Source organism: Eleutherodactylus coqui, chromosome 6 (assembly GCF_035609145.1).
Source record: "Eleutherodactylus coqui strain aEleCoq1 chromosome 6, aEleCoq1.hap1, whole genome shotgun sequence".
In the NCBI taxonomy this organism is placed as follows: domain Eukaryota; kingdom Metazoa; phylum Chordata; class Amphibia; order Anura; family Eleutherodactylidae; genus Eleutherodactylus; species Eleutherodactylus coqui.
The window spans coordinates 51,169,345-51,195,800 of NC_089842.1; the positions used below are offsets into that span (position 1 = coordinate 51,169,345).

At 43.3% G+C, this 26,456-nt stretch overlaps 1 protein-coding gene across 1 annotated transcript in view; it reads left to right on the plus strand.

The window, feature by feature from the left end:
- Positions 1–25,898, plus strand: part of MXRA8 (matrix remodeling associated 8) — a 42,111-nt gene extending 16,213 nt beyond the window's left edge. The window contains exons 2-10 of the mRNA XM_066606810.1: positions 9,972–9,995; positions 12,887–13,192; positions 15,522–15,623; positions 16,120–16,596; positions 18,423–18,581; positions 18,889–18,919; positions 19,277–19,353; positions 21,548–21,625; positions 23,601–25,898. Of these exons, the coding sequence (XP_066462907.1) occupies positions 9,972–9,995; positions 12,887–13,192; positions 15,522–15,623; positions 16,120–16,596; positions 18,423–18,581; positions 18,889–18,919; positions 19,277–19,353; positions 21,548–21,625; positions 23,601–23,626 (1,280 nt within the window). The 3' untranslated portion in view covers positions 23,627–25,898. The remainder of the gene's footprint in view (positions 1–9,971; positions 9,996–12,886; positions 13,193–15,521; positions 15,624–16,119; positions 16,597–18,422; positions 18,582–18,888; positions 18,920–19,276; positions 19,354–21,547; positions 21,626–23,600) is intronic.
- The last annotated feature ends 558 nt before the right edge of the window (positions 25,899–26,456 follow it).

Below are 26,456 nucleotides of genomic sequence, written 5' to 3' on the forward strand. Positions count from 1 at the left end.
GTCAAAAGCCACAAACTGCAGATATTGTACTAGGAATAAAAACCAGATGAGGAAATACTGGGCCCTATGTGTCAACAATGTTAGAGGGTTATAGTGGCCCTCCGGTTCCAAGACAAAAGTCTGTCCTGGGAGAGGAGGTGGTATACTACCTGCAGTTCTTCTCCGCTGCCCCTCCAATCTACTGGGTTTTGGGCTCTTCTTGTTTTCAAATTGTTGCTACAATTTTTTAACTAATAAAAACTGTATGCTGCGCTCTGATTGGTCAGTGCTGATCACATGAACAGCTCCGGTTAATCAGAGAGCAGGTACAGTGCATTGGTAGTATAACATTACTAATGTGCTGTTGGGATTAGTCTGAAGATTGTGTTGGTCATCTTGGATGGCCAAAAACAGGACTCGGGACTGGAGGATCGGGGGGACGGCAGAGAAGAACAACTGCAGATAATATACCCCTCCTCCAGTCCTGGGACAGAGCAAAACCAGTAAATTTTGGTCAATAATTGTATTTTTCATATTATAATGATTCTGGGTGATCTGGATGCTCCAGAATTGTTATCTCATGAGGAATACAAGTAATTACTAAAACAGACATGTCAGGAGAACTGATGAGTCCTCTTTGACCCCGCGGGTGTTTAATGATAGCTAAACTTCTGCACTAAAAATCAGAGGAACCTCCAATCCTGGCCATTTAACACCATAAATGCTGCAGTAAAAAATGACCACAGCACCTAAGTTGTTTGCAGAGGAAGGGGGTGCCCTCTGGGACTCCATTGGTGGCCCTGTAATGCAATCACAAGGTATTTAGGTGTTTCCATGGCAGATGGGGGTCTAATGGAGGCCTCTGTTGTGTCATCTCAACTGTCTTATTAGGCCCTGTCAAATGATGCCTGTCAGTTTAAGGCCACATTCAGAGGGCCATATATAAGTTGTGCCCAAGGATCTCCCATCAAGCAGCATATGGACACACATCCATGTGCTGTCTGATCTCCATGGACAGTGAACATTGAATGTCTAATTCTTGTTCATGATACGGACCAGATTAGAAATTTGAACCAGACCAGAAACTCGCAGATTTGAATACCCTTATAGGCTATAATGGGTCAGTGTGCTGAAATACACCGACAGCACATGGAAATATGGCCATATGAATGGGCCTTACACTGACATAATACACTGCAGTCTAGAAGTATAGCAGTGTATTATGGAAGCAATCAAATAATCGCATGTTCGAATCCCATAGTGGAACTAAAAAAGTGAGAAAAAAAGTTCCAGAAAGTCTAAAAAAAAGCAAAAAATTAAAACAAACACATTTTTTCTTACAAAATGCTTTATTGCAGATAATTGGTATCACAGCATTTATATCGACTCAAACTTTAAAATCAAAAATAAATAAAAAACCTGCCAGATTCTTCCTGCCTCCCAAAAGCAGAGTAAAAGGTAATCACAAAGCCATATGTACCCCAGAATGGTGCCAATGAAAACCTCAACTTGTTGTGCAAAAAAATTAGCCCTCATACGGCACGTTCCACGAAAAACAGAAATGTTATGGGTCTTGGAATGCAGCAACAGAGAAACAAATAGTTTTCTTTTTTCAAAGAGCCAAAGTTCTAAAACATAAAAGTATATAAATTTGGTATTCACCATAAACGAATCGATCTAGGAAAAATTTTTTATGATTAATATTTTTTTTTTAAGTGCTGTGAATTCCCGGGTCCTATACTTGTATCATATTATTTATAACACCTGGAGAATGTCGGAAAAATAAAAAAAGCTGATGGAATTTTTTTTCCGTCCCTCCCTAATAAAAGTTCTAAAAGACATTGAGGGGAATTTATAATTTGGGCAATTCTTAGCACCACTTTCTGGCACATTTCTTTCTTTTTCCAGTTTAAAATGTAACAAACTCATCAATGCCGATACATTTGTTGCGTCTTTGAATATATCTAGTGTTGTGGAGTCACTTTCTATGCCACCCAGCTACTGGAGTAAGACCTACCCCACATGGGTGTATTTACACAGTATTAGGGTTCTTTCACACGAACGTATATCGGCCACCATTTTCAGATAGTCCTGGAACTATATTTCTGGCTGGAATACGTCGGTTGCTCCATGGGCTTCTATGGGTGCCAATGACAGCGGCTAGAGAAGGGAGGTGGGTCTCTTCCTCTCTCCTCCCCTCCCTCTGTTTGCAATGTGAGGGGGCGGATCGAAGCTCCCATTGCTGGCGGGAGGGGCGGTGCTTAGCTCTGCCCCTGTTCCGCATACTCCCATTGCAAACAGCCGGAGGGAAGGAGAGAGGAGATTAGCCGGCGAGGGGGAGGGAAGGGGAGGCAACAGCATTGTGGCCTCGACGTATATGCACCAGGCCTGTGCCATCTGAACAGGCGCACAAATGTTAGACTTGTGCGCCTGTTCACGTGTTTTTTACGGCGTCGTCGGGTGCCGTAAAAACGCCTATGGCCATGTGAAAGAGGCTTTATGCAGAGAATAGAACCCGTTGATTTCAATGGGTTTGTTCAGTTTTGTGTATTTTCCCTGCGCATATTAAACGGGAAAAAACGCAGCATGCTCTATTTTCCTACGAAACAAAAGCCCCCATAGAAGTCAATGGAGATGCACAAATACGTGCGCAATATGCTAGGAGATGCGTAAAACACTGCAGGACTGCACAGGAAAAAAAATCTGGAACTTCAATTGGCGCGTATTTTTTTGCCATGGGCAAATGAACATGACTTGCGGGTGCAAAATTTACAACCTGCACAGCCCAATAGGCTATAATGAGACCATATGCTGATGGTGAATTAACACGGACAGCACATGGACCCAAACATGGTAGTATGCTGGAGGCCTATTATAAGTGCCGTCTGCTTGGAGTGATCATCGGTATTTTGGTGACCATCTTGTCGAATTAGCACAACGAGCAACAAATAGGACAAGTGGATAAAATCATACAAAATGCAGCTTTATTGTGCCTGACTCCAGTGACTTGGCACGCTGTTGCCTATAAAGAAGCGTTATGTAACTTTCTGGCTCTCGTAGGTTTAATTCCACAGATGCATGGTGCGGCCCAGCGAACACATGGACAAATAATTCACTCTGCTGAAAAAATATTACATTTAGTTAAAGTGACCCTCCGCGCCTGGAGAAACAAAGATAGCCGAACCGTTTATCTGATGCATGCTGTGTATAGTAGGCGTAAGTAGTCTAAGATGCTACAGGCTGCTCTGAGTGGTCAACACTGCTCAGGTGGGCAGCACTGGTTTATCAAAGCAGGTCTCATGTCTTAGGGCTCCTGCACACGAGCATAAGAACACTAGGTCCTACGCGCGAAATAGCTTATATTTTTACCCATTTCAGAAAAGCTGCGCATTTTCGAACACATAGAAACACGCTAGCAATATGTCTTGCTGTCATCACTGACTCAGCCCCCTGTAATCATCCATAAATATTTAACATGTGTGGCGTGACGATATCTTGTGGTGCTTCTGGTACTTTATGGGTTTGTGAGAGAGTAGCTGAGGTTGGAGACATCTGATGACGAGGATGTTCTTTTACCTTGGTTGCTGTCACGCAGATTTGGGCAGTCACGTCAGATGGCAGAAGATGTTCCTAGATTTGGGTTTGGGGTTCATCCTCTGTTGTCTCAACTAAGTAAATTGATGAGCATCTCCATCTTCCCTCGATTCAGCTTCCAAAATGAGTTGGTCTGTAATGATCTGGTTCTGGGTTGGAGCCTCTTTGTCGTAACTGGTGTGGATTGGTGACGTGGTCAGGGAAAGCCAGAGGTCGGTACACGGGTAATATTAGTCCGCAGTACAAGAGGAGCAGGCAGGTGGCGGAGTCAAGGGAAGCCAGAGGTCAGTACACAGAGCAGCTGTTTGTAGACAGAGGAGCAGGAAGAAGAGAAGTTTGATAACTGGCTGAGGAGCTCAATAATCACATAATGGAGGTAAGTACAGGGCCAGGCTTAATTAGGAAGTCCATTTAGGAACAGGGTGGAGCTAATCAGGAACTGAGTTGCGTGAACAAGGAACTAGTGCAGTGAGCGAGGAGCGGGCAACGGCCTAGGAGACAGCGGAGTACAGTTTGAGCCTATTCACGGTGGCTCTACCATCTCCCACCCAGAGGGTAACTGGTCACATGTCCATGGGCCACGGGCAGGTGAATAAAGGGGAACCCAAGGGATGGATTACCTTGAGTCCTGTTTTGTCTCGTGACGCCACCGTTTCTTCCACAGTGGCGGATTCTTGGATGATGGAGTAAATCCTCTCCTGTGTAGCTACCGTGGGGAAATTCCTGGGTGACGGAGTAAATCCACACACACATGGGTACAGTTTAAGACACAGCCTCCGGAAATGGAGGGGCAACTGGTTGTTTTACTCAACTTCATAAACAGAACAGTTCAGCAGCTATTTGACAGGTGATGTGACAGGGAGGACTCACGGGACATCAGGGGATACCACAGCCACAGTTATCTGTAGGTCCTGGCCTGGCACCACACTTTCTTCTCTCTCTGACTCTACCGGTTCACATTCACAGATTAGAACACTGTGCCGAACCTCTGGGGAGTAATAGTCCCCACATTCGCTAGGCCATCCTCTCGGCTTCCTCCATTCTGTGTCTGTGGGTTGAAGGTACCCACAGACAGCTGCCTTGCACTGCTCTCTCTAGCAGAACTCAGAACAGACTCTCACTTTCCCACGTAACCCAGGACACACATCTCAAGCATCATCATCACGTGACGGACAAAAAAGATACAAAACCAGACAGTCATCCACATACCAGACACTTAACTCTTTCAGTGCTGTGGCTATGCAATGCACACCATTCTTGCAACATGAAACACTCACAACACAATACTGAGCATACACACCATTCAGGAGGGGCCCCGATGCACTAGGCCACTACAATTCAGCAGGGGAACTGTTCAACAGGCTGGGTAGCTCAACAGGTAGAGCTGCCACCTAAAACACTAGAGCTCCTGGGTTCAAGTCCCAAAATGATCATAAACAATCTTCAAGATGGCTGCCGTGCCTTCCCTGCAATTAGCTGTAAATCTTATAGCATCCTGACAGGTGGCTGCACAATTACACTGTTTCTCATGCATGTTTGGGTGGCGTTCATGTGCAAACCCACTGAAATCAATAGATTCTATTGTATACAGTTTATGCAAGCGTACTTCTGTGCACAAAAACGCTTGTGTGCAGAAACCCTTAGGGCCTTTTTACAAGGGACGAAACGCCATGCACAGATGCCCGACAGGTCATCCCAGCAATAATCATCCCTGTGCTTTTACACAGGAGACAGAGCGGGCCACTTCCATTCATAGTTAGCAGGCCTTCGTTCATAGATGAATGACAGCCTCTCTACACGGAACGATACATCGTTCAATTTTCTGCATGCAAAAACCGAACAGCAAACAAGAAGTGAACAAACTGTCATTTGGCGTTCAGTTGGTGCGTGCATTTACACTGAACGATACCGTTCAGACTCCCACTGAATGCAGCAATCTGATTTATTGGCCCCTGTAAAACGGCTCTTAGACTAATGATGCATACTAAAGTATAGTGTACTTCAGGTTGGACCCGATGACCCTGGATGTCCCTATGATCAGGCAGTCAGAGAGGCTGGTGCAGCCATCTTTGTTTCTCCAGACCCGGTGGGTTGCTGTAAAGGAGGCGTCCACCAATTTCGGGACAGTATTGTGCTTGTGGTAGCAGCATTTAATGACTGCTATACTCTGTAATTATGTCTTTGGGTTCCTACAGCTTCATTACAGCAGCGTAAGCAGAAAAATGCTAATGAAACATAATTATAGGCTAGCAAACGTACGGCATCATCTTACCTTACACTCCGCCCTCTGCTTTCCACAGAATGACAACCACATCCGAACATTTTAGCAGTCTGAACATGTAAAAGTTGGGTTTGCTGCTGATGTCATTATTACTTCATCCATGAATTGCAGTAAATTATAACAACCATTACAGAGATATGATTTACAGCGAGCAGCTGCCCTTAAGGAAACTAAGGCTGTGTTCGCGACACATCCCCCCCCCCCTCCGGTTTCTGTCCCGAAGTTCCATCTGGATCCCCTAAAACAGCATCCATGGACGGAACCATAGGTTTTCATTAGTCAAGCGAAAACAATAAGGTCTCCCGCATTTGTACAGAATAGCGTAATCTGACTATATTATTCTATCCACTAAATAATAGAAGCGAATGGAACGCTGCTGAAACGAAAACCTTAATCCTAGAATGATAGAGTTGGAAGGGGCCTCCAGGGTCATCGGGTCCAACCCTCTGCTCAATGTAGGATCACTAAATCATCCCAGACAGATATCTATGCATATAATCATAGAATGGTAGAGTTGGAAGGGACCTCCAGGGTCATCGGGTCCAACCCCCTGCTCAGTGCAGGATTCACTAAATCATCCCAGACAGATGTCTATCTATACAATCATAGAATGGTAGAGTTGGAAGGGACCTCCAGGGTCATCGGGTCCAACCCCCTGCTCAGTGCAGGATCACTAAATCATCCCAGACAGATGTCCGTCCAGCCTTTGTTTGAAGACTTCCATTAAAGGAGAACTCACCACCTCCCGTGGTAACCTGTTCCACTCATTGATCCCCCTCACTGTCTTATATCTAATCTGTGTCTCCTCCCTTTCAGTTTAATCCCATTGCTTCTAGTCTTTCCTTGTGCAGATGAGAATAGGGCTGATGCCTCTGCACTGTGACAGCCCTTCAGATATTTGTAGACAGCTATTAAAGGGGTTGTCCCGCGGCAGCAAGTGGGTCTATACACTTCTGTATGGCCATAATAATGCACTTTGTAATGTACATTGTGCATTAATTATGAGCCATACAGAAGTTATAAAAAGTTTTTCACTTACCTGCTCCGTTGCTGGCGTCCTCGTCTCCATGGTTGCCGTCTAATTTTCGCCGTCTAATGGCCAAATTAGACACGCTTGCGCAGTCCAGGTCTTCTTATCTTCTCAATGGGGCTCCGTGTAGCTCCGTGTAGCTCCGCCCCGTCACGTGCCGATTCCAGCCAATCAGGAGGCTGGAATCGGCAATGGACCGCACAGAAGAGCTGCGGTCCACGGAGGAAGAAGAGCCCGGCGGCCATCTTCAACCGGTAAGTATAGAAGTCACCGGAGCGCGGGGATTCAGGTAAGCGCTGTGCTGTTTTTTTTTAAAGTCCCTGCATCGGGGTTGTCTCGCGCCGAACGGGGGGGGGGGGGGGGGGGTTGAAAAAAAAAAAACCCGTTTCGGCGCGGGACAACCCCTTTAAGTCTCCTCTCAGCCTTCTTTTTTGCAAGTTAACCTTACTAGTCTCTGACTAATGAAACCCTTCTGTCCAGGGTTCTATCTAGATGTCATTTTTGACAATTCAGATGAAAGCCTGAGGCAGGAACCAGAGATCTAGGGTAAGGGCTACTTCACACGGGCATATGCGCGAATGTGCACACTTCAGCACCACAGATTTGCACTATGGGTTAGGTTGATTTGTGCTCATATCTCTGCATTTTACTGTACTTTTAAGCACATAGACATGTTCATTTGCATGCAGCTGACGAACACGCCCTGATTTAAATGGCTATTTAGCTTAACGAAGTCCAGATGTGTTCTTTTTTTTCACTGAAGCATGCAGCAGATTGCTCATTTGCGCACCTTCCATAGACTTCTCAGTGTATACAGTACAAGCTGATAGCTGATCTCTACCAAACATGAAGTAGGGCACTATGCTTAAAGAGTTGCCTAAGTCTTTTTCTTCTAAAAACATGCTCTCCATTCAGCAACATAACAAACAGATATATACTCACCTTTCCAAATCCCTATTGTGTCCAGCGCCACTGTTCAGGGTCTCCCCATGATGCCATGTCCCCAAGCTATAGTAGCCTGTTTATGCTCAATCATTAAGCTCTGTCATTGGCTGCAGCATCCTGTGACATCCCATAAACAGGCTGACTGCAGCCTGTAAACAAACACGGGGCACGGAGGACTGAGCAGTGGCACGGGAGATGCAAGGAGCTGGGAGAGGTGAGTACATGCTTGTTTATTACGCATGGAGAACATGTTTTGGAGGGAAATAAACAACTCAGACAACCCCTTTAAGGGGGTAATAGAGATCCGTAATACAGACATGTTACAGATGACACTATAACCTGTATTTTATCAGCATTTGATCTGCATTTACCTCCATATTTGCTGCCATTGGTTTTATTTTCTACTGGGCTTATACCGATCCGTATTGGCCCAATAGAGAATAATATGAAGGCAAAAATGAACAAAAACACATCATGCTGCATTTTTTAAAAAGTCTGTGAAAAAAACGGCTATGTATATAGATACATAGATTTACCTGTGCATCGTATTACGGTCTGCAAAGCATGGACCAAATACGGAGTTGAAAAACGCTCATCCAAATGCGACCTTTTAATCCAATCTTTCATTTACTGCTTTTTCAGGTTCTGTTTAGGAGTAGCCAGGCTGTAGCTAAAGGGGAATGAGGGGTAGCAGGCGCGCCCGGCCATGGTGACTACGAGCGCCTTTAAAGCCACTCTACCACTTAAAAAAGCACATGTACTATAAATGATCCCTGGTTTGTGGGGGCATTGTTACAGATATTACAATGGGCAGGAACAGAGGTGTAACTTGAAGCTCCCGGGCCCCAATGCAAAACCTGTAATGGGGCCCCCAACTATAATGCTTTATTCATAGTACTGGACTTCCTATATGGAGAAGAGAGGCCTTATGGGCCCCCTAAGGCTCCTGGGCCCGGGTGCAGCCGCATCCCCTGCATCCTCTATAGTTACGCCAGTGGGCAGGAAGTCTAAAGTTACAGCAGTTGCAACAAAATATTGAAAGATATTAATGGCATGAAATAATTTAACCCTAAGATGATTTTTAATTTTGCTTTAGAATATGTACAGTATACGGTACTGGATAAAAGTTTTGGATGCCCCAGGGCAGACATGAGTGGTAGCCCTATTCCCATTTTTAAATGGAAGCAGATATAGAGAAGAATAAAATCGCCATAACAATGTTTATATACCCTGTTTATTCAGGTCGCGATCCTTGCTGAGAAGACCAACGAGGCGCTCAAAAACAAATTCCAACCCACACGTTCATGCTGAAATTTGCTTTCTGTTTCGGTTGTGTTCTTACTAGTAATTTGCATTGCATCTGCACTGAATTGGCGCTTTACCATTCACCAACACGGCCCCACAATGAGAGCGTCAGCCCTGGATTAGCACTATTGAACAGCTCTATGCATGTATTGTAGCAGAAGGAGGCCACTTCATGTACGCTTTCCTTGCTTCAGTCATAGCGGCGGTCTGACGGGACTCATAGAGACAAGGAAGGTGAATTTCTGCTTTTCACATGCTAGTTTTCAACCTTGCAATTGGGTCTCTATCTCTTACAGGGGCCACAACACAACACTGAAATCCATGTGCTGTGTCCCCCATAGGCCCATTCGTCTTTCCATTGTGTAGCATAAACTATGTTAGGCTAAAAGGAGACAATGTCCATCTAGTTCAGCCTGTTTCCAGCCCCATAGTGTATCCATGTCTTTCTATTCAAGTGCATTACTGTTATTTCAATATAGGACACCACTATACATATTGAGCTATGGCTCTGGATCAGTCTTTTTGATCGCACCCTGCATATAGGTGTTACATTTCATTCTAATCCGGTCTGTGATGATAATGACTTCTGAGAAGTGTTCTCTACAGAATAGGAGGTGGTTTCCATATGACATCAAGCTTAATGGGAAGAGTGAAAACTGTAGGATTTCAGGATTTTCTTAATAATTAGATAGTGACATTTTAAAAAAATTACCAAAACTTTAAAAAAAAAGTTTAACCTAACGCTTGATTTAAACCATAGGTCATTTTCTGATAACACATTCCCTTTATGGTACATCTGTACGGAAGTCCTAACACTTGTCTGTTTTTGCCTTTCAGGTCCAGTTGCTTATTTATACTCAGGTAAGAACCTTCCTTAAATACCAATTCATCTGCTATCTATACGTGTCGTCGGGGTCTAAGACATCTATGGAGGTTTCCGATCATCCAAGAAGTAGACCAAAAATATTTGCCGACATTGCTGCCCGATTTGAGTATATATATTCGATAGCTTCTACAACAGTAGCGCATGTTTGTACCAGTTTGATAAACCTAGAGGGGCTTTCCAACCCCTAAAGGTACAGCCAAACTGGTTAGATTGCTTGCTACAATCATGTGCCATCACTGTATCATTACAGCTAGATGTGGTGGGGACCGTGGTACTATTAATGCAGCATTAATAACCAGTTTGGCCTTATCTCTTACGATGGTCTGGTAGTTTAGGGCAGTGTTCCCCAATTCCAGTCCTCGGACCCCCAACAGGTCATGTTTTCAGGATTTCCTCAGTATTGCACAGGTGATGTAATTATTGTCAGTGCCTCAGACATTACCACAGGTGTTCCTATCATAGGAGATCCTGAAAACATGTCCTGTTGGTGGTCCCTGAGGACTGGAGTTAGAGACCCCTGGTTTAGGGGACCCATAGGACCATCCATCTTTGGTATACTTACCAGTCCCCCCTTCCGCCAGCTGTAAACTGATAAGAAGCTTCTACACATTCTGGGGTAGCAGGAATCGTAAGACCAAAGTTGTCCATCTGTTTCACCTTTCTTGCACATAGTCCTGCTCTGTTTGTATTTTAAATACCATAGGATTTTCTATATTAAGCTTTTTTTCCCCCCAAATCCTCTGTTTATAACTGCAGGAATAAAATTTGCTGAAGAAAGCAAAAGTATGTGCATTGGCAAATTCAGTATTTTTATAGATTGGCTAGTCTTGGAACATTTTCTTAGAGATGTTAACCTCTTCAATGAAAGTTAGGAGATGGAATTTTAGGACTATTACCAGCTATTTGGCATTTTGGGTCTGTTGGGATAGTTAACCCCTTAACGACACGGCCTATTTTGGCCAAAAGGATGCAACAATTTTTGGGGGGGATGTTCATCTTCACTTTTCAAAAGCCATAACGTTTTTTTTTCCATCGACATGGCCAACGAGGGCTTGATGTTTGTGTAGCAGACTGTAGGTTTTATTTCTACCATTTTGGGGTATGTATAATGTATTGTAAAACTTTTAAACATTTTTTTGGAGGGCCGGGGGAGAAAACACATAAATTCTGCCATTGTTGTTTTTTTTTTCCTTTCACAGTGTTAGGGCTTATTTACATAAGCTTATATCGGCCGGCATTTTCACGTCCGGCTGATATACGCTTCCATCTGAGCAATTCCCCTTCCCTCCCCCTCACCGGCTCTCTGCCTCTCACCTACACTCCGGCATTTGCAATGGGAGGGGGTGGGATGGGGCGGAGCTAAGCTGTGCTCTGTCCAGCCCACTCCTATTGCTGGCTGCGGACAAGGGGCTGGGAGAGGACGGGAGCTTAGCTCCGCCCCCGTCTCGCCCACTCCCATTGCAAACAGCCGTCGGGGAGGAAAGAGGCAGAGAGACAGTGAAGGGGAGGGAAGGGGGGGACTGCTCAGATGGAAGCGTATATCGGCCGGCTGTGAAAACACTGGCCGATATACGCTCGTGTAAATAAGCCCTTCCTTATGCAACATAAATGACATGATAAACTTTTTCTGCGGGCTGGTATGTTTACGATGGGGTACATACAGGTTTTTTGATCACTTTTATTGCATTTTTTTGGGAGGCAAAATGTTTTTTGCCTATCAGGATAAATTGTGTTCAATTTATTTCACAGATCATTACGGATACAATGATACCAAAACATGTGTTTTTTTTTTTACATTTTGTAATTTATTTATGCAAATGGAAAGTGTGCAAAAAATGTATTTTTTTGTGTTTTTTTTTTTACACTTTTTATTTATTTATTTACATTTTTTATGTCCCTGAAGAGGACTTGAATCATAAAAGCTCTGATCGCTATGATAATGCAATATTGCAATGCATTATCACTCACAACAGTGATCAAAAAGCCATGACAGGCAACCCATCAGCCCTTTGCGATGACATCGTGGAGGACTGGTGATGTCACAGAGGGAGGGCGCTCCCCGAGTGAACCCTTTACCTGCGACAATGTGCATTAATCGCGACATGTAAGGGGTTCTCATCGATCACCGCTGTTGCAGCGGGAGGCTGACTACCAATGCAGGATGGCATGGGCTCACTTCTATTGCATTAACAACTGCCGGGACATACACTTACGTTTTTTAAACTTAAGCAGTTAAAAGGGTTGTCCGAATGAAGAAAACATTGGCGGCAGTGAAATTAAATAATTTAAAAAATGTTAAAAGTGTTTAACTTGGCCAACCATGGCCAAGATGGGAACACTGCTGATTACGGGGTGACTAGATGGACGGGATGATGAAAACACCCAAGCTTGGCTGAGCTATGCTGTTTCACATCTCCATTAGAAGTAATTCGAAGCTCCGCAAATAGCACAGTATAGCCCTGTGAATTACACTGTTTCTGAGGCTGTTTCCATAGTTATGGAAACAATATTGAACAGGGAACTTTGCCATTTATGTTCCTCCGCTGGCCACAGGTTTCAGGGTGGCCTGATGCGATGGGCCCTAACTCAAGATAAGTGTGAGCTCAAGATCTGGGACCTGCACCTATCAAACATTTAGAACTTACTCTGTAGATATGCCCTAAAAGTCTCAGATGAGAATACCCCATGAATGCCACTATTTCCCCAGTGGCGCCCCCATCCTGTAGCTGGTGTCAGTTTATATAGCTATAGAAGGTGAAGAGGTAGCCGTTGCACCCAAGGCCCGATAATAGAGGGCACCCAAAGGCCTTGTGATAAACCAAGACTCTTTCCAGAATTAACTAATTTCTCACTGTTTTCTCCGTAGTGCCTGCCAGCCAGCAGAATCCGGATAGTGTGGTCGTATCCGTATCTAACATCAGTGCACCATCAGGGTCCACAGCTCATTTACTATGTCAGAGTTATCGCATGGTGTGGACGCAGGACAGCCTTATAGACAGGCAGAGAGTTGTACACTGGGATCTCTATAGCAGTCAAGGACAGTACCGAGGAGAGCGTCTTCTGGACATGTTCTCTGTAGGAGAACAACGCATCTACAGTGGATACAACACAGGAAGAATCATGGTGTCGAAGTCTGCCTTCCAAGATGGAAATTTTTCTTTAGTGATAAAAGGTATGACAGTGTCTAATCCTGAGAAATCTGAAACAATCTGGGCAAAACTCAAAAGTAATTTTGCCAGAAGTTTTAGGTACTTCATTCACCTCAGTATGTCCTTCCAAACCTGGATCACCCACTTCCATGATTGATACGGTTGGTGCTGTTGGTGATTGGACTGACATGGTATCTCTCTCCATAGAGTATAGAGAGACATAAACTTCATATCATGCGCCATCCTTGTTGCCTTACATTAAGAATAAGGTAACCAAAACAAGGTTGCATGCCAGCCAGATCAGTAAATTAGTTATGTACGTAATTGATAGAAACATGAGATCCAGGGATGGTAGAACTTGGATACAGACATTTCTTTAAAGACTTTGACGAGAATTAGAAAACATGGTGCTTTCTTCCAAAACCAGCGCTACACCTGTCCTTAGATTGTGTGTCATATTGCAGCTCAGCCCAATTAGCTTTAATGCAGCTCCTTAATCCTTTATAATCCACTGTCTTACGTCTTCCTACATTCTGATTGAAGCTTGCACAGCTCCAATGTCAAAAGACTTCCGACAGGGTATTCTTACCATCTATTGCCAGCCACTCCTCTGTCTGAGTTTCTCTGGCGCACACACACTGGCTTTAGCCAGCAGATGGCACAATTGTATAACAGCAAAAAGAGAAAGCCTTTGGAAAGGGTTAATGTTCTGTTTATATAGCATTTATTCCTATCGAGTTATGGGATCACATAGGGAAGTGTGGTCACATTGAGGACCGATGATGCGCTAAAAAAGGTGATGTTTAGTTTACGCGAGCAAAGAGTGTCAGTGGACCATTGTACCAGTCCCACCGCGCACTGGCCTGCAACATACCTCAGTACCCAGGTGTGAAGTTTGGAAAGCAACAAATCTTCTCTAGGTGCAACTGCATTGGTGAGGACTTAGCCTGGTTCGAATTCCAGAATTATTGCAGACTATGTCCTCAGTTGCTGTGCTTCACCAGTCGAGACTTATTGACCACATGCTGGCCCACCGTTGACACCAATTGGTTACTTTAAAGGACTGAGCTTAAAGAGATTATTTGTGGACTCAGTGAGGTCTTACTGTGTGCCAACTTTGTTTCTACTTTGCCAACATTGTCTAGTAAAGTTTATGAGCAGCATGGTTGTTCCCATGTTTGGCTTCTGCTGGAAGCCCTGTGACTGGACCTCTTATGCATGCTAAGGCCTAGAAGTAAGGCCTAGAATCTAGCACATGAGCTACCACACGGGAACCCCCTGGGTTGAAAGGAGTCCACCATTGATGGTGCTGGCAGTTACAGAACCTGAACCACAGGTGGTCCTAAGTCCCTCAGATGTGAACTAGCCTGGGGCCCTTCCTGTCAACCATTAACCCATTTCAGTAGCACTGTTTTTGGAAGAAAGCAGACATGTTTTTTTTAATCTTGCATAACCGCTTTGAGATTATCTTCAAGGTGGAAATCGTGACTTTGACTGTCACTGTGGTTTTTAGCATCCAGTAATTATTAAAGTGGTTTTTGCAGATTTAAAAAAAATCACTCCAGACACTTCTTAATAGTAAAAAACAGAAAAAACGATACCCACCTTTTGAATGGCCTCTCGATCCAAAGCTGCCTTTCTGGTTCCTGCAGCTCCAGTCCAGGAAGTTACTGCAGCAGTCATGTGCTGTTCATCAATCATGTGACCACCACCCAATCACTAGCACCAGCGGGCATGTGTATATGAATAACATGTGACCTCTGCAGCAACTTCCCGGACTAATTGCAGGGACCGTAGAGGCGGTGCTGGATCAGGGGATATTCCAAAGGTGAGTATAGCATTTTTTACCATTATCAGTTGTTGTGGGTTTTAATCTCAGACAACTAGAGATGAGCGAACGTGCTCGTTTAGAGCAATTACTCGATCGAGCATCGCTTTTTTCGAGTGACTGCTTAATCGGGCGAAAAGATTCGCGGGGTGCCGGGGGTGAGTGGGGGGGGGGGGGGAGAGAGAGAGAGAGCTCCCCCCTGTTCTCCCCTGCTACCCCCCCCCCCCCGCCGCCCCCGAATCTTTTCGTCCGAGTTGGCAGTTACTCGAAAAAAGCGATGCTCGATCGTGTAATTGTCCTAAACGAGCACGTTCGCTCATCTCTACAGGCAACCCCTTTAATTTATCGATAGCACTGTTTTTGGTAAAGACAGCAGCCCTGTTGTACTGAACCTATACAACCCCTTTAAATAAAATTGACATCCTTTTCCTTTTTTTTTAAACTTGAGAAAACCGTCAAATAAATATCTAAAAATGAACAGTTATAACAACTATGTTTTCAACTTCTCTATTGTTTCCATAAAGGAGTATCTACGAGCGATCAAGGACTGTATTCATGTAACCTACATCATCACTACTGCCACCTTGATGAGACGGTCAGGGTCCAACTGAATATCACAAAGTCAGGTAGGAATGTACTGGGTTGGACAGATTCATCGGAGGACCAAGGGTGTCATACATTTAGAAGTGGATATCTGCTTATTCATTCCAACATTAAATCAGGCAATAAACGTCCAATTTCTGCAGGATCTAATGTGTATGGGGGTTTCCTGACTGTCCCCAGTGGCAAATGTCCTTGCTTCGTCAAGAGATAAGCTTATTCCCTTCTCCACATTGAAGTTAACATGCACGACTGTCCGGCCAAGCCAAGCATGCCTATTCAAAAGGGAGTTGGGAGAGATGGCTGTGCTACACATGTATCATCAGCTTAGTAATGGATTCTGTTAGGAGGCAAATAATCTTGGATAAGTGCACTAATTTAGGAAAACCTTCATTGCTGACATACTTGATCTGTCCTTACAGAAGAGTGAATGCAATGTGTGGGATTCAGGACTGAATTGGCTGTAGATATCATTCTCATACTTCTTCAATAATGTCTAATGTATAATGTTATTTCTCTCAGAACGTAAGGTGAAGATGTACTGGGATGGGGAAAAAGCTGTGGTCGTTGCGTTGGTTGGATCCAATGTCATGCTGCCCTGTGAGAACTGGAACCACATATGGACTGACCGCCATCGTGAAGAAGACCAGCAAGTGGTGCATTGGGATCGACAAGCCCCAGGAATCCCTCATGATAGAGCAGACCGTTTGATTGACATGTATGCCTCAGGGGAGAGAAGGTCATATGGTGCCCTCTTTATCAGAAGGAAAATGAATGTGACAGATATGGCTTTTGCTCATGGAGACTTCTCACTTCTCATATCAGACCTGACAAAAGGAGATGAAGGGACTTACTCATGTCATCTGCACCATCACTACTGTGGGCTCCATGAACGCAGAATCTTTCAACTAACTGTCTATGATCCACCAAAAGAACCTCCAAAAGAACCCCCCCAAGAAGAACCCAAGAAAACTATCATGAATTCAGCACCTGCCATAGGTACTGTACCATATGATGAACATGTAACAAAAAATGTACTGTTGTATTGGCACAACTCTTGAATCACTGCTGTTAAAAAGGATTGTCACATTCTGAACTATGCATCAGGATAGATCATCAATAGTTGATCAGCATTGGCCTACCGTTATGGACCCCAGCCAATCAGCTGTTTTCCGGGTTGCCGATCAACTATTAATGAGTTATCCTGTGAATAAGCACATCAATAGTTCAGAAGTGGACAACTCTTTTAAAGGGCTCATACAAACTAGATAAAAGTTGGCTGAACTTGCCGATTTCAGCAGGACCAGCCCACAATATACTGTGTATGAGGATCAGGCATGTTGAATTTCAACAATATCAACATGCCCAATCCTCTGTTCATGCGGGAAATAAGCCACCAAAAAAGAAAAATGAGGACTGAAATATACCCAGTGTGCTGGGTGTCAGTTGGAAAAGGTTAGCAACAAGCTATTTCAACATGGAGAGAGTATTTAGATGCAGGGCTAGGGCAGCAATCTGGGTGAAGAAAAGTTTAGCTACAACTGTTCTAGATAATATCCCAGGGCCCTCCATCTATGCTCTGCTCCAGAGAGTGTACAGTAGATGCCAAATGTAGATGCCCCATTTACAATGACTGGGGCAACGGCCCAGAGCACAACCTTCATGGCTTGCCGACCATGGCAGATCGAGATAAGGTAACATCAAAGAATCAGCTCCCGCCCATGTTATCCAAATGCTGGCGCATGCTCAGTGTCATTCTGGCGTGGAATGCCTACATCAGCACTTCTTTGCTGCTGTGTGGATGTATTGGTTAGCCAAGTGATGTGTGTTTCAGCCGGCCAATCAGTGCTTGTCTGTACACATTAATTTCGGCTCCTCCTCGGCAAGTTATACATCTAGCTTGAAGGTGCTTCTGGTCAAGTGGGTGGCTCCTGTCATGCACACGGACAGAAATTCCGTGGCGGAATGTCCCGCAGAATTTTTGCTTGTGCACGCTGCCATAGTATTGCATTGGATAATGCAATCCTATGCAGACAGCCACGATTTGACCGCGTGAAAAACAAATCGCGGCATCTCCTATTTCTGTGCAAGCCTCTGCGGATGTGTCAGCTGCGTGGCAACCGGCAAATGGCAGAGCGGAGGAGATGCCGGGAGGAGGTTGAGCCGCAGGGGTCACTGCAGAGGCATGGCTCGCATCCCTCTGCGAGAATTCTCCGACATGGCCATCTGCATAAGGCCTTACAGTTCAGATAAGTCTGTTTGACGTTTATACTATGTGGGGTGTTATAATATCTATATCCAGACTATTGTGGTCTTCTGCATCGATTTTACATCTGAATAATTGTGTGCTTGTGTAATATCAACTTTGCACATAGTGTTATTTATGGTAGCTACCATTATCCATGTTTCCAACTAGGGACAGTAAGGTTCGGCGCAGGTCCTTGACGTGGGGTCGCCCTTACCAGGGCGAGTGCTCCACTTTAAGGTAGGCTCTCCTCACATCAGTAGGTTAGGTTCTGGTTTCCTGCTTCCACATTTTTTAGTTTCATTCTTTATATATTGTGTTCTCCGCATTTATATATTATGTGCATATCCAATCCTTCTAGGACAATACATCACCTCTGATCAGGACGAGGTGTTTGGCGTCCAGCTTGGACGTAAGAACAGCATAATGGAGCCTGTAAATACAAAATCTGTTGCACCATAAACAACATGATCACAACTCGCAGTCTGTATGAGGTGTATATGAGAATAATAGTATGAAATGAAATATATCCGTAATATAGATTACCCTTCTTTTTCTGTTCTAATTCTTGTTTCCGTAGATCCTACCGTCATCCGAGAAAATAAAGTGATCAATGTAATAATTCCGGAAAACAGACTTCACTTCTTCCAGCAACTCGGATACATCCTGGCAACCCTTCTGCTGTTCCTTCTCCTGCTTACAGCTGTGATCCTCATCACCCGCAAACATCGCAGGAAAGGTAAGTGTGACTCACAAGATGTGACACGTAGCTCGAAAGACAAGCAACCTCAAGGGGCCAAATGTCTGTAGGTGTTATTATTAACGATCCAATGTCAAGAGCAGATTTATGTACCTGCTTAAAAAGTTCATTTACATTGTAACCAAGTCCAATTATTGACTCTGGTCTACAAATACTGAAACGTGCATTTTTGGGTTGACGAAAATAGCGCAAATTGTGCCAAGTTTATCAGTGCCGTGTAATACTTAATAGTTTCCAAAAAGGTAGACTTGTTGAAAAATTATTATTTTTTTCCTTTGCTTTGTAGGTTATGCTTATAATTTGAATAAATCGCAAGGGTACGTATGGAGTTTATTTACTTCATTATAGAAATTCTGAAAAAATATGGTGATTTTTACATTTTAAATGCCTATTTTCACATTTTTTATACATCTGAAATTTAAAAAAAAAAAAATTATAATAATTTCCCCAGAAACGGCGTAACTCTTGTCCATTGCTTTTGTCCAAAATTGCAGCTCAGCTGTATTTACCTGAATAGGGCTGAGCTGCAATGCCAAATACAACCTATAGATAAGAGCGGCGCTGTTTCTGGAAGCAATTACACACTTTTTTTTTTAATCCCATACAACCCATTTAATGAAAATTGTGACTACTTCCTACCAAGTGGTGCTGACTTTCCCATGTATTCTTTGCAGGAAAGATGTGAACATGAAGGAAATTTGCCTGAGACCTCCTGACCTTATTGAATACAAAAAGGAAGATGTTCGAATTGGTAAATAAAAATATTTTTAAAAAAGTACAATGCACTTTTTTGGAGGTTGGACACTGATGAATTGTCCTTAGGATAGGTCATTAATATCATATCAGTTGGGTCCAACACCCAGGATCCTCACCGATCAACTGTTTTAAAAGGCCATGGCCATGGCTAAGGATAGGTCATCAGTATTGCAGTCCCTCGAAATATGGATTGGGTTAAGTATGTGGTTTAAACAGGCTTCTACAATGTCATTGGTACCATAGACGTAGCCCATATGTCTTCCATGCCTTCACAAGAGTGTGAGGAATTAACCCATAGATCATGGAAAGGAGATGGAAGTACGCACCATGTTCTCCTCTCCCATTTTAATCTTTCCTATGGACCCACCCCCATCTATGCAAGCCACTGATCTCCTTAAGAGATAAATGTTACCATATTCCTAGAATGTCTACCCACTCTAAAGATAATTGGGGCACCATTGGCCAGTAGCAGAAGGGGCAACACATGGCCATGGCTAAGGATAGGTCATCAGTATTGCAGTCCCTCGAAATATGGATTGGGTTAAGTATGTGGTTTAAACAGGCTTCTACAATGTCATTGGTACCATAGACGTAGCCCATATGTCTTCCACACCTTCACAAGAGTGTGAGGAATTAACTCATAGATCATGGAAAGGAGATGGAAGTACGCACCATGTTCTCCTCTCCCATTTTAATCTTTCCTATGGACCCACCCCCATCTATGCAAGCCACTGATCTCCTTAAGAGATAAATGTTACCATATTCCTAGAATGTCTACCCACTCTAAAGATAATTGGGGCACCATTGGCCAGTAGCAGAAGGGGCAACACAGATGTTATTGATTGTGGTGATCGCCAAAGCTAAGAGATCTAGTGCAATGAGCTAAAGACTCCCAGGCCATGTGTTCAGTAGTGCCAGGTACTAGCAAAGCCACTACCAAATGCAATAGGTAACATAGCTGCAGGAATGCTACAGGGTGGGCCACAGAAAAGTAGCCCACTTTTGATTCCAGAAGATTGTAGCCCTTTCACAAGAAGTGAAAGTAGATTTTCTTTTAGACAGCTTTCATAAATCTTCCCCATGGTGTTCTTCCTGCAACAGCAAATAGTTATTGTGCAAGGCTATGTGCGAAGCAGATCAATTAAGGGAACGGAAGAGGTCTTCGTTGACAAGTACTCGAGTACAAAACCACCTGCTAGACATTGTATTCAGAGGCTGGGTCAGAAATTGCACCAGAGTCTGTTGAAAACACGAAGAAACCAAGGCCTTCATCAGTCCAACATCATCCAACGTTGTCAGTAGCGGATAGCCACTGAAGATCAACTTGGAGACTGTCCGAGCAAGTTGGTGTATCACAAACGACGTTCCTACAAGTGCTGAAATCTTCGAACCTGAAAACATGCAGAATAACGTGCAGGAACTTGAAGAGCTCTATGAAGCTAAACACAGGAATTACTGTACATGGCTGCTGACTACGATCGATGGAGGACTTTTGGACGCATTGCTGTACTTTATTACGGACAAAGCATGGTTTCATTTATAAGATCACATGACTTCACAGAATACGAGATACTGGTCTACTGAAAATTCCCACCTGACTCATGAAACACCACTGCACAACAGGAAAATTGCTGTTTAGTGCGCAGTGTTAGGAACCCAAATAGTGGGTCCATGGTTTATCTGGACATATTTGAACAGCTTTACAAACCAACTAACACCAAAAGAAAGAAGACTCACTGGCACGGGTTCATGAACTGTTTACAGAAGAGGAAGCGGTGAGCAAGGGGTTATGGCCATCACGTTCCCAGGACTTGTCTATATGCGATTTGTATCTGCAGGAAAATGTAGCATCCCTATTGAAGAGCTGCAGGCAGTATCAGCCAACATGTTGCTAAGTGCCCAGAGATGCATAGAAGTGAATTGGAACTACTTCCAGCATCTGTTTTAGTAAACATGTGAGTAAAACAATAAAGCTTTGGAAAGAACAATCCACTTGCTTCTTCTTCCTATCGCAGTATTGTTGCAGGCACTCTGCTTTTCGGTGGCCCACCCTGCACTATGCAGGATGTGGGAGTAGAGTGAAGTTTATCTAAAAGTAGTGTTTTCACGTTCTATTTATTGTTCCAAATTTGTTTGAAAGAAATTTATATGGTTTCAAATGTATTAAAAATTTATTTTTGACTTTCCAGAATACAAAAATAACATACTGAAGGAACGAGCATCCATGGAGAGGACCTTCCCACCGAAGAACATTGACTTAGACCTTGGTGAGTGAGATCACATTGTCATTTTTTCATACCACTAATTGGCAGCTCCAGTATAACAGCGAGCATGCAGCTACATCAACAAGGCAGCCCCAGAGATTTCAAAGTAGATACAATTCCCATAGCAAATAGTTACAGGAGACATTTTCTGAAGATACACTGGACATAAGGGAGGAGTCTGGCCAGAGATCAGTTAAAATTATACAGTGTGGGCTCCGAAATGTGGATCCAAGATGAAAGTCGAGGTCTGTGGTTTTTCAAAGCAAGCCTGATCTTGGTTAATGACAATACAATGCAACAAAAACAAGGGTTTGGTATCTTATGACAGCTGTGAACAAGGTTTTGGGACTTGATTTGCTATTCGATCCTGTTATTTTAGTAGCTGGAAAAAGCCTATATTTTGCTTAAAGGGGTTATTTAACACTGGAAAAAAGGAGTACTACTCCTTTCCATGGACTGTTTCAAGTATAGCAGCTCGATCTAACTAAAATGGGACTGAACTGCAATACCCAACACAGCCTGTGTACAAGAGTGGTGCTGTTTTGGGAAGATTTTTTTAAAAAGCTGACTTTTTTGCTAATTGTATACAAACCCTTTAAAGGGAATTCAGTAAAAACAGAAAGCTACCCATAGTAATAATTCATTAGGGAGTTTTGCAACAAACATTTGCGTAGAAAGAAGAGGGGGTGTTTTTAAATAGCCAGATCCTTGCCTGTAGCTTTAAGCATGGAGTCAAGGTTTGTATTCAAGATATTTACTGCAATTGTGCAGGAATTCAACAAAATCCCCTCTAGGACAACTGAGCGGCGGGAGAGTGAAAGAGATCTCTCTCTCCCCCCCGCATGTTGCTCGGGCGAGTACACAGTTACTTGATAAGACTGCTACTCGATCGAGTAGCAGCCTTAAAAGAGCGTGCTCGCCCATCTCTAGGTATATATGACTTTTTTTTACATTTTGTCCTGTTTTGGGAAGTAAGATGAACAGAAAATGACTACTTTAGTATTTTTTACTTTTCTTTTGGGGAATTTAAAGCACTGGATAAATGTAATATTTGATAGTACAGGTTGTCATGGATGTGGCAATTCTAATTACGTGTAGTTTTTTTTTTAGTTCTTTTGATTTTTTCCATATTTCAAGCATTGTGTAATGGAAAACCGTTTTTACATTTTTGTTCTGTAAAAACATGTAGATTCCATGGCCATCAATTATTGCAGCATCTGCGGGTCTAAATGGCATAGAGAAGTTATTAGATGAGCAAGTGCTCATCTTCTCATTTCTTTTCAAGTAAAAAGGGCCTGTATGTGACAATCAGAGAGCAAATATGTTCTCTGATTGATAAGGGGGGCAGTGATAACATGAAGAAAAGTCTATGTCAACCCTTTCCCTGGGACAGACAGTAGAATGCCAGATCTTCTCTGCCACCTGCCACTCCACCACTGCCTCTCTCCCTCTTCTTTGCACACAGACTGAAGTGGCAGCTGTAACTTCAGGATTACTGACCCCACTTCAAACGACTGTAGCTGACGTTCTATTAGTGCTACATAATATTGGCTTTAAAAATGACACCAAATGCATTTCAGTAGCACGGATGGAATTGGAGTCACAGCCGTTTGAACTAGCATGAACTCAGTTCATCCAAAACTGTAATGTCCTTTGACTATAGCAGGAAGAGAGCTTGGGAGAATATAGGGTGTTTAATCTAAAGTATATGAGCAATATTAGAGCTTTAAGCAAAGACAGAATCATGCATACATTCCCTTTTCATTCCTATAATTGCTCTTGACAGCCAAACTTGTATTCCATATGATTATAGTAATAATATAGTGCAGTAACAACCTTGGAATGAGTTTTTACAATAACAGCATATAAAAGAATTCTCTACAGTAACAAGAATAGAAATGATTTCGCCATGACTAAAGCTAATAAGTGAAATGTAAAGCTTCGAAATGTTAATCCTATATTTATCTTTCATCAACAGAACTTCGCAAAGAATACTGTAAATAGGGCATTACTTGTGCGACTGGCTGGCCCAGAAGCTCCACCTTCTCTTAGGAAGAGGGCCGTAATGCTTCCTCCTTTGTCTTCATTCAAGCTGTTTGTTACTTTTGCCTGCATATTCGTGTGCTACTGTATATTCAGATCACTGTCCCAAGTGGAGGCGACATTTCTATAAAGACATTGACAAAAGACATTTATGATGGAATGCACACATTGTCCTGCGCCATTTTTCTATCTATGGTAACTTCCAAGAGATGCGTCTCAAGCAACTTCCAAAATTTAGAGGTAGCATATTACCGAAATGATAGCGTAGTAATGGCTTGCTGCAATAGCTTCCTATAGAGCTGCCTTATATAAGTAGCAGGTAACGTCGTGTGTGCAAAATACTACATTCTGATGTGCCTTTTGGGATTTCATAAAACCCAAATTTTTGTGATTGTTATGAATGACTCTGTATGCCAGTGTTCTCGATAGGGTTAATGTATAGCCTGTTGAAAATTCCCCTCTAAGAAGCAGCAACCACAGTATATCAGGTTCTCCCTAATTTACTGTGGTTTCCAGGTTGAGTGAACAATGGTCCACTCTGCCATCTTGTAATATAGTCTCCTCTCTCCATTATGGAACCTAGAATAGATTAAAGGGTACCTATCTACAGGTATGAGCACCTGCGTGCAGCCAGCAGTCCGCCTGCATGGTCCATGCTGACTTTCGGGGGGGATGGTGCTGGATCGGGGAGCCAGGTAAATACAGTGGTGCCTTGGGTTAAGAGTTTAATTCGTTCCGTGATGGAGCTCTTAACCCAAAACATTCTTATCTCAAATTGTGAGACTCTCCCACTGATTTCAATGGGGATGGCGTTGCCCCATTGAAAGCAAAAGTAAGCTGGCATCCCAGCAGTGATTTTTGGGGAAGGGCTTTAAATATAGGCCTTTCCTGAAATCATCCCTAGCTGCAGTAAAAAAATAAATAAAATATATACTCACCAGTCTGCTGGAACTCAGGAGCGTCTAGCCGCTGCTTGTTCTCCCTGCACTGCTCTGAAGCTTTTTAGCAGGCGGGGATTAAAAATGCAGGGAGAACATGTGGCGGCTAGACACACCTGAGCCCCCGCAGCAGCGGCCAAGTGAGTATATATTTTTTACTACAGCTAGGGATGATTTTTCAGGGAAGGGCTTATATTTAAAGCCCTTCCCCGAAAATCACTACAGGGGATGTCAACAGGCCATTGCTTTCAATGGGGCCACTAGCAACAGCGGTGGCTCCATTGAGACCAAGGCTCTTAACCCAAGTTTTTGCTTTTAAGTCAAAGCAAAAATTCGGGAGAGAGCCTGCTCTCAAGTTAAAAGCTTGTAAGTTGAGGCACTCTTAACCAAAGGTATCACTGTATAAGAAATACCTCCCCAGACTTTCGGGAACTGGGAACTTAGTCTATGGTGCTCATACCTGGTGACAAGTTCCTTTTAAGTTGACTCGTAGGATCAAAAGCAAGTGAAGTTGATGGAGGCATATGCCATAGTGTAGAAGAAAATATCATGAATAATGTAGGAGAAAATGAAAAATGTTCTAAGAAGATGCCAAAAGGCATTTCAAAGAGGTCTGTTTCGCCATTGCCAATCTGTAGCGGTCTATGATTATGGACCACCCCTCCTGTAATGTTTCTAGATCACTCGAAGTGCTTCACCTCAACCGATAGTCAAGACATCCAAATGTTATCTCATGTCTATTTCAATAGGCATGTAAAGATCAAATATATGAACTGCATTCACTTGTGGACCCTCATTAACTTTTGGAGTCAAGCTGAATGCAACTTAGACTGCCCTATTTAGATGGAGACCCCCTTCCCTCTCCACCATTTATAAACTGAACGGGATGGCTTAACTTTTGACTCGTCTTGTAGATCCAGACACAAATATCTACTATGTACAAAACTGAAGAGGAAGCAGCTGTTTATAGGGTTTTTTCCTCCAACCAGCACAGTTCTGGTTTATGTTATATGTATAACTATTAAGTATTTTTGGCGCCGCTGGTTTGGTGACATGTTTGTGATAATACAATGTATTCTTGCCACTACATTGGACTTAAAGGTGGAGAACCACATTTTCAGATCTTTTTTTAGTATACATTTTTATTATATCATTATCAATATAACAGACATTACCAAAAAAAATCAACCAAATAAGATGTTAATGTAAAATATATGAACAATTGCATTTGCTACAATAGAGACTGTAGTGTGGACATGTGCTTGATCTGAAAATAAACTTTGATGAACACTTTAGATTTTTTTCAAACTTAATTGATGTATAGTTTAAAAAATGCTGGTTTGTACATAGAAGCATTTAGGGTGAACACCCACTGGCAGTATGCTGTCATTCAATGATGGCTGGGCGCTGCCTCTGATTGGTCACATCCCTCAGTCAATCAGAGGCAGCGCTTTCTGGAGGCGGGGATTTTTCAATCCCTGGCCTCCAAAACACAGAAGATGACTGCTGGGGCTGGAGAGAGGAGCCAAACAGCTCTTCTAGGTGAGTTAATCTTTTTTTTTTTTTTTTACAGCTAGCCAATTTATTTTTAGGAAAGGGCTTATATTTCAAGCTCTTCCCCTAAAATCATTGCCTCGGTGGTAGTCTTCATTCCATAGCTTTCAATGGGGCTGCAGCAGCAGCAGCCCCATTGAAAGCAGTGGGATAGCATCGCGGAGCTCTGCCACAGCTGTAACAGGGCATTCGTTCATCCCCTGCCACGGCTGTCACAGCTGTGTCAGGGAAGCACAATGTACTCCCTATATTTTCAATGGGGCTGGCGCTGCTGCCGCTGGCCCTATTGAACACAATGG